The 8,832-nt window shown below is 45.0% G+C and overlaps 1 protein-coding gene across 1 annotated transcript; it reads left to right on the top strand.

Moving 5' to 3' along the window:
• The first annotated feature begins 2,015 nt into the window (after positions 1 to 2,015).
• On the top strand, positions 2,016 to 7,597 carry Llph (LLP homolog, long-term synaptic facilitation factor). The gene is made up of 3 exons (XM_059245450.1): positions 2,016 to 2,095; positions 3,249 to 3,460; positions 7,090 to 7,597. Exons 2-3 carry the CDS (start codon positions 3,256 to 3,258, stop codon positions 7,257 to 7,259), a joined length of 375 nt encoding a protein of 124 aa, XP_059101433.1. The 5' UTR covers positions 2,016 to 2,095; positions 3,249 to 3,255; the 3' UTR covers positions 7,260 to 7,597.
• The last annotated feature ends 1,235 nt before the right edge of the window (positions 7,598 to 8,832 follow it).

Here is an 8,832-nt window from a genome sequence, read left to right as displayed (position 1 = left end):
ATTCTTCTACCTTTCAGAAAGTATCCATTCTAGAGTTCATGCTTAAATGTTTGAGGGAATTAATATTAAAACAAGACAAAAACAACAACAACAACAACAAAACTCCATGCTATTTGACCCCTAGAACTACTTGCTTTCAATTATTTAGTTCCCAATTCAGTTTTTAAAAGAGCGTTGTAATACAGTGCTGAACTGTGGAATATATCAATACCACAATAGGTTGTTTTCTCTTGCCACGTTTCTGTTCAAAAGTCATAGCCTTTTGGTACATGACTCAAGAAGCCATCAATTTAGAATATCTTTAAGGAAGCTTTTTTAAATCCAGTGTGCACTTACTTCTTTTTGTTTTTAATGTCACGTGTGTTTTGCCTGTGGTTAAAAAAAAATTCAAAAATTGCTATACTGGGCATGGATTCTATAAGAAGACACAAGTCTACTAGCAACCAAAGAGGAATTTCATAGGCCATCATTAAAGATAACTTTGGGGGGCTGGTGACATGGTTCCATGGTTAAGAGCACCTGCTACTCTTGCAGAAGACCCAGGTTCGGTTCCCAGCACCCACACGGTGACTCACCGCCAACTGTCACTCCAGTTCTAGGGGATGAGATGTCCTCTTCTGGCCTCCCCTGACTCTAGGCACACATGTGGTGCATATACACACTGTGGTGGTTTGAAAGAAAATGGCCCCCAAGGGGAACGGCACTATTAGGTGTGGCCTTGCTGGAGTAGATGTGGTCTTGTTGGAGGAAGGTGTCACTGTGGGGGTGACTTTTGAGGTCTTTGTCTCAACCTTCACTCAGTGTGACAGTCAGTCAAGTTCCTGTTGCCTGCAAGATGTAGCACTCTCAGCTCCAGCACCATGTCTGCCTGCACGCCGCCATGCTCCCTGCTATGGTAGTAACAGACTGAACCTCTGAAACTGTAAGCTGCCACCACAATGATATGTTTTCTTTATAAGAGTTGTCATGGTCATCGTGTCTCTTCACAGCAAATAGGAAACCCTAACTAAGACACATATTTATATCAGACAAAACACTCATACTCCCCCCCCCCCCCAAATAAATCCTTAAAGACAGTTCTGTGGTTTTGCTGCGTGCTGTAATCTGTATAAAACACTGCTTACAGATAGTACTGGGTAGTTGACGTGTGTTGCCTAATCACCTACTGAAGATCAGTGAATGAGGTACTATCTAGGCCCTAGGACACCACTATCCACCCCTATCTTTCACAGTTTTTTTTTTGGGGGGAGGGGGTGTTTCCAGACAGGGTTTCTCTGTGTAGCCCTAGCTGTCCTGGATCTCGCTCTGTAGACCAGCCTAGCCTCGAACTCACAGAGATCCACCTGGCTCTGCCTCCGGAGTGCTGGGATTAAAGGCGTGCGCCACCACCGCCCAGCCTCACAAATGTTAAGAGACCTGAGTATCCCCATAGCCTGTGCAATTAGATGCATTTGCAAAACCATACATACTGTGTAACCTCAGTCATCCTAGTTTTGGCTTTCTCTCAGGAGTGTAATGGTTTGGACAGGTCAACACTGGATAAAGAAATAGATCGTTTTACCCTTTAAATTCTTGGGGATAGGGGAGGATTATTTTCTGCGTCGGGGGACAGCTCTGAAATAAAATCGGCACGCAGTAAATTTGACATGTTTAAGTCGTACACTTTGGTACACTCCCACATACGCGCACATCCTGGGATCCTCAGGGGAATGGGAACTTTTCTAGGCTGCAACTAAAAAAACCTCATTAAGGGCTAGTCTAGGATGGTGGACGCTGAGCAATCCCTTGGGTATCCCGTATCCCTGAGGTTGTCCCAGGCAGGGCCCCCAGCCGCCGGGCTTGGCCCGTCCGCGGCTTCGAGAATGGCTTGATTTAGAACTCGTCACTCCCGGCAGGAAACCCCTTCTGCTTTCTGCCAACACAACCTCTCCTCTGCAGGAGACCATCACAGCTCTTCGGGGGGGGCCGGGCTTCCGGAGACCACGCCTCCCAGGATTCCCGGCATGCTGCGCGCCGGCTCCGACCGGAAGGCGGAAGTGCGGGGGCTTCCGGTTTGGCGTCGTACGCGTGGAGTGCGGTCCGTCGTGTTTCTCAGGTGAGTCGCGTGGGTCTCGGGCGTAGTTCTGCGGCGTGGAGGACTGGCCTCGGACCCTACCTCCGCTGCGGCCCCTGGCCTCGGCCTGGCGGTGCGGGGCGAGCCGGTGCGGGGCTCGGGAGGGCGAGCCTCGGGATCGTCACGGCGGCGCCAGCTCGCTTCCTTCCCCCCGGGGTTGTGGCTGGCCGGCTGGGGCTCGCCCAGGGGGTTGCCGCCACGCTCCACGTGCGGGTCTCGTTCGACCACCGGCGATTGCTGGCGATCAGAGGATGTTCAACCGAGCCATCCCCCGGTGCACGCAGCCTGCGCTGTCTGCAGAGCCGCGGTCCCCCCGGGGGGCGGGGGGGGGCGGATCCAGCGGCGAGTAAGGGCCGCTTAACCCTGCAGTCCGCCGAGGGTGACGGTAGCCCCGGGTGGAAACTGCACGTAGCAGGGAGGGGTGACACAAAGAGTCTGAGGGCCTGAGAAGAGCAAGCCTTGAGGAGAGCCATTTCCAGACGCAGCACCGTGAATGCCAGGGTAGGAACGTGGGCGTGGGTGGTGTGGGCTTTATGCAGGCTCCTCCGAAGAGGGTGAGGTCAGAGTGGAAGGAGGCTCGGGAGTAGCGGGGTGAACTCTGATGCCTGAATACTCCATGTCATTAAAGAATTTTTAAAAAGCCGGGCGGTGGTGGCGGCTCGTATCCTTAATCCCAGTACCCGGGAGGCAAGGGCAGGGGGATCTCTGTGAGTTTGAGACCTAGCAAGAGAAACCCTGTCTCGAAAAACAACAACAAAGAAGAATCCTTTAAAAGGCAGAAAGCTATGCTCTAACTTTTAAAAGTTCACACAAAACACTTTGTGAAGGAGTTAAGACCGGGAGCTGGAGCAAGGCAGAAGAGCAGTAGGTAGTTTTAAGGCCGTTTATTAACTTTGGTATCTACTAAGCAGCTTTGAGAATGGATTGATTTATAATTTGTCACTGGCCTGTCGGGGCTTGACAGTCGTGTATTTAGTCGCCATGTGCTCTGTGTTGATCCTCACTTTATAGAAGACATCGTAGGTTATCTTCCATTTGTTCCGATACTGAGGAGATCGCTGCCCCGGCCATTTCCTTGATATTCAAGGGTGTAAATAGTAAACTTTCTTCTTTGTTTGTTTTTGTTGGCCTCCAGGTAAAGCATGGCTAAAAGCTTACGGAGTAAGTGGAAACGGAAGATGCGGGCAGAGAAGAGAAAGAAGAATGCCCCACGGGAGCTCAGCAGACTTAAAAGTATTCTCAGAGTTGACGGTGATGCTCTGATGAAGGATGTCGAGGACATAGCAACTGTGGTGGTCCCCAAACAGTGCCAGGGGAAAACGCAGTGTACGGTGGACAATGAAAAGGGTGAGCGCACGTGCTTTATTTACATAATGAGAAAGTGAATCCGCTTTCTCTTAGGACCTTTTTTTTTTTAATAGCTATCTTCTTTCCATCTCTACTTGCCCTTAATGTCTGTCAGATCCAAAAGAAACTGGGGAAAAATGGCTGACTGTGGTGCCTATTAGATAACGAAGTGTTGGCTGGCATCCTGGCTCCTCTCAGCTCTCCTCATCCCTCCCTCTCCCCTAAACTTCACCTCAAGGGTTTCCCTATCCCCAGCTTCTCATTCCTGTATGACTCTGTCATTTCTCTCTTTCTCTCTTCACCTGCTCCCCCTCTCTTTCTGTTCTTCTCTCGCTCTACGCTCCTTACCCCACCTCCACCCCTTTCCTCTCATGTCCTGGTTCAGTCTACTGGCCATGTTTAATCTACTACTTTTTTTCTCTCCCTGCTCTGGATTTTTCCAGATGCCTCTGGCTGTACTCCGCCTCCTATCTACAATAAAAAATTTCTTTTCAAGCATACCTTGGAGTAGTCATGTCCTCACTTTATACATCTAACATACCTGTTATGTTCACATCTTTATTCTTTGAAAGCTTATATTTCTGTTGGAGATTCCATGCTAAACTGTTTTAAAGTTAGTGTTTGGGAATAAGCATGTCTGGGTTATTTAATGGATCCTCAGCAATGATGTAGCAGCCTGAATGCCCCAGGAACTAACAGTACTGTAGGAACAAGCTTAGAGCTTGGAAGGTCAGTCAGGATCTGGGCAGGTGAGAAAGAAGCTCTTACTTTATTCCTCAAAAGACCCCACTCTCATTCTGTGAATCCTGCGAACTTGTATTAGTACCCTGGAAAATCACAGAATCCTACTTTTTGTGGATGTATTTTAGAGACCTCTGTGTATTATTAGTCATGGTTTAAATTTGGAGGCTACATATAATGCCGGTTTCAGCAAAGAAAAGGCCAAATAAAGCACTCACAATGGCCACTCTTAAAGACAGACCTGTGTTTATGTCTCAAGGCCAAGGAGAACAGTGTTCTTACCGCTTCTTACCCTAGGTGTCAGCACCCCGTTCTCCCAGAGGAAAGCCTCTTTGCTCTCTGTTTCTGTCAGTCCCTTTGTTTCGGCTGCCCTTGAGAGATCGAAGCACGTGGTCTGGCCATCAGTGTCCTTTCGTCACAGGGTCACTCTGCTCATCAGCTCTTTTCACTGTTGTAATCTGACGGGACGGTGACCGTTTCTGTGTGGTGGTGGTGGTGGCATTTGAGTACAATCGTGATGTTTCACTACCACACCTCTGGTTCCAAAACATTCTCATTCCTCTAAAAGGAAGCACTGCACCCAGTTAGTGGTTTCTCTGTCTTTTCTTCCAGCCCCAAGACTGACAGCCATAAGGATCTTCTGTCTGTATAGATTTCCTTGAGTAAATCTATGGCATGTAAATGGAGTCATAGAATGTGTGATCTTTTCTAACGTAATATCACATTTTTTAATTTCATGTTTTAGCATATATTAGTACTTCCTTTTAAAGACTGAATACTAGTTTGTTGTGTATACCACGTTTTATTTCCCTGTTGTTAGTTGGCATCTGGGTCACTTTTATGCTTCTATGATCTAGTAAACCTTAGTGTCCAAGTTTTTTTAAATACCTGTTTTCAGTGCTTTGGAGTATGAAGTTACAAATAGAATGCTGGGTCATGGTAATTCTTATTTTCTACACCAGTCAAACCATTTTATATTCCTCCTAGCCATGTATGGACTTATTTTCCAGGATCTTATTATTGCCACCATATGTATGAAATATTTTATCACAATTTAAGTCTTGTGTGTTTTTATATTTTGTCTGTATGGGGTCTAAGCATTCTTTATAAATTTGGGCATCAGGTGCCCATACACTCCTGAGTCTTGAGTGATCCTTTACTCTTCTCTCTGGTGTGTTCTCTCTACTTCCTTAATTTCCTCTTGGAGGATCTTAGTATGCTGTTATATTTTCCTGCTTCCAAAATGCTATATTTTTAACTTTGAGTATTTCTTTTCTTACAGCTTCCTGTTCTTATTGGGGATTTATTTTTATCTCATTGGGGGTATTGTTTGCTTCTGAAATTTGAACAGCAGTTTGAGCATTGTTTATTTTTTTAAGTTCTCACCTCCTTGCTTTCATCCTTGTTTCCTTCCATGCTCCTCTAACGGTTTTCTCACATGCTTGGTGAGTTGTTGACATTTAAATGAGACATTGAAATGGTTAGAAGCCCAGGTGGTGGAGGAACCTTGAGATTGTAGAGAAGAATCCTCTCATTTTCTGCCTGGAAAATGTGTCTCATTTTTGTAATATTTCAGAAGTGGGAATAGCAGTGAAGGTGAGGGGAGTCTTCTTATTTAGTTATATACCAATCAGTAAAGCTTGACTCATCTACGCTCAAGTCCATGCTTTTCTTCATGTCCCTCTTGCAGCTGCCTACCCAGTTTCTTAGACCAAGAAATGCAGTCATCCTCTCTCATTCCTTTATCCCATGTCTAAACCAAAGCATCACTTTGTAATCAGATGTTTCCTATCCCAACTGCCCAGTCCCAAATAAACACACAGGCTTATGTGAATTATAAATGATCAGCCGATAGCTCGGGCTTATTACTGACTAGCTCTTGCATTTTAAGTTAGCCCACATTCCTTATTTACACTGTGCACATGGCAATACCTTTATTAGCATGGCACTTTCGTTTCTTGCTCCATCTGCGTCTGGCTGGCAACTCCTGACTCCGCCTTCTCCTTCCCATCATCCTTAGTTTGATCACCTGCCTATACTTCCTGCTTTCCTACTGGCCAATCAGTGCTTTATTAAACCAATTCGAGTGACAAGTCTTTGCAGTGTACAAAAGGATTATCCACAGCATTACTCGTTATACCCAAATTGCGTGGCCAGCAGTTCTTGCCCATTCCTTGGTACTAGCTTTTTAGTTCCCTCTCTGCTCTTCCTCCTGTCTTCTCTGTCAGCATCTTGATCTTTTTAAAATGCAAGTCAGGTTCTCTCATTTCCTTGCTTAAAATGTAACTTTCAGGGCTGAAGAGATAGCTCGGTGCTTGGAGGTCTTGCGGAGTTCAGTTCCCAGCTCCTATGTCAGGGGTTCACAGCTGACTGTGACCTCAGCTCCAGGGGCCCTGACAGCACACACTCCCACATTCTTTTCCTCCATGGGCCCCTCTACATACATGCACGCACAAGTGGACTCAGGAACGTGCAGCAGCAGGGGTTGATTGTGTTTGACTTTGCTGTAAGGACTCAAGGGATGCTATAAAAGAATGCTTTCCTTTCCTTTTTTTTATTTTTTTTAATTTTTTTTTTTTATTTATTTTTTTAATTTATTTATTATGTATACCATGTTCTGCCTGTATGTACATCTGTAGGCCAGAAGAGGGCACCAGATCTCATTACGGATGGTTGTGAGCCACCATGTGGTTGCTGGGAATTGAACTCAGGAGCTCTGGAAGAGCAGCCAGTGCTCTTAACCTCTGAGCCATCTCTCCAGCCCCCTTCCTTTTTTTCATTTCAGACTACCTGTTGTTCTGATGTTCCTGCTTCATTCATGTGCTTTCACAGGGTTGTTTTTCATGTATGAATGTTAATAGCTTTTCATTTTATTGTTTTTAATTTAGAAGACACAAAAATGGAGACTGAACTGAAGAGAAACAAGAAGACCCTTCTAGACCAGCATGGACAGTACCCAGTGTGGATGAACCAGAGGCAGAGGAAAAGACTGAAGGCAAAGAGAGAGAAAAAACGGGGGAAAAGCAGAGCCAAGGCAGCGAAGGGCCTGGCCTGGTAGACCCTTGAGAACTGGAAAGTAGTGGTGCACGTGCCTTTAATCCCAGCCCGCGGGAGGCAGACAGGCAGAGCTCCATGAGTTCGAGGCCAGCCTGGACTGTTACACAGAGAAACCTTGTCTCAAAAAATCACAAAAAAAAAAAAGAAAGAAAAACTGGAAAGTGTTCATGGGAAAGAAGTTCAGTTGTTAGGAATGTCTTCACTGATTTCAGCTCTCACTGAATGGAAGCTATTTGTTTTCATATTTTAGTTTGGTCTTATATCTATCTGTAATGCAAATCCAGAATAATTGATTTGTGTTGGGAACTGGAATAAACTACCTTCCGTGATGAAAGAAAATTGGATGCTGCCTGATGTTGGAGTATTATCAGACACCGCAATCTTGTGAGCATTACTGTGGGCAATTATAATCAATGCCTCAGATTAAACATGCTTCTACAGACAAAATGTGGACAGAAAGCTAGTATAGTGTCATATTTTAAAATAGGGTATCAAGGGGCTGAAGAAACGGCTCAGCCGTTAAGACCACATCCGCCCTTGCAGAGGACTCCCGCTTCATGTTGAGTGGCAGCTCAGCCAGCTCCAGGGGATCCACCCTCTTCTGGCCCCCCTGGCACCTGCACTCCTGTGCACCAGCTCCCCACACAATAGTAACTAAAAAAGAAGTCTTGAGGAAAAGGATGTCAGGGGATCTTACAAGTAGTACTTACTTGGAGTTTCTATTTTTGTAATATATAATAAAAGGTAGTTTGTGTGCAGCACTTACAGTTTGACATTTTCCTTTATGTATCTTTAAGGTTTCTAGTTACTGAGAAGCGCAGACGTCTTTAATTTAGGTGGACTATAACATGTACAGATTACTGTGCTTTTTAGGTAATTAAAACATCATGGGTTTTTTTCTGAAAACATGTTCTTCAGGTTTTGTTTTTTGTTTTTTTTTCTTGTTTTGGTTTTATGAGACAGGGTTTCTCTGGGTAGCCTAGGCTGGCCTAGAACTATGTCTAGAGACCAGGCTGGCCTTGAACTCAGGGATCTACCTGCCTCTGCTTCCCAAGTGCTGGGATTAAAGGTGTGTAACACTACCACCAGGCAGTGTAGTTCAATTTTATATCATGTAGCTTAAAACAATGAAGTGCAGCATTTCTCAGAGTATGTTATTCAGAATCTATTTCTGGTTGTATGATATATAATTCATCTATTTGGGAAATGGTCCGTATATAAACACAGGTATTAACTAGCTTAGTGTTAGTATTGCTTTATGAAGAGAGCTGGTATTAGCATGACTACTCTTGACTCCTTATGTGCCAATAAGATGAGTTTTAGTTGAATCTGTCTCAGCATACTTTGTTAATTTCAATCATCTAAATTTAATCTAAATTTAGCATTCCATCTGAAATTTCATTCAAGTCAAGATTCACCACTGTGTGTTGAGTAAAACCTAGAACTTGGCGAACATTAGGAATGCTGAGAGCTGTGCACCTGCTCAGAAAAAAATTAAGTTCATGTGGGGAAAAAAAGAAGAGTGTATTAGAATAAGATTACTTGGCCCTGAAACTGCCGAGTATACCACTGGG

Source organism: Peromyscus eremicus, chromosome 18 (assembly GCF_949786415.1).
Source record: "Peromyscus eremicus chromosome 18, PerEre_H2_v1, whole genome shotgun sequence".
In the NCBI taxonomy this organism is placed as follows: domain Eukaryota; kingdom Metazoa; phylum Chordata; class Mammalia; order Rodentia; family Cricetidae; genus Peromyscus; species Peromyscus eremicus.
The sequence above is the reverse complement of the archived record's forward strand: the minus strand, read 5'-3'. Positions and strand labels throughout refer to the sequence as shown.

Coding starts and splice junctions, on each gene's coding strand:
- Llph (XM_059245450.1), top strand. CDS start 3,256: ATGGCTAAAAGCTTACGGAGTAAGTGGAAACGGAAGATGCGGGCAGAG. Junction 3,461..7,089: donor TACGGTGGACAATGAAAAGG/GTGAGCGCACGT, acceptor TTTTTAATTTAG/AAGACACAAAAATGGAGACT.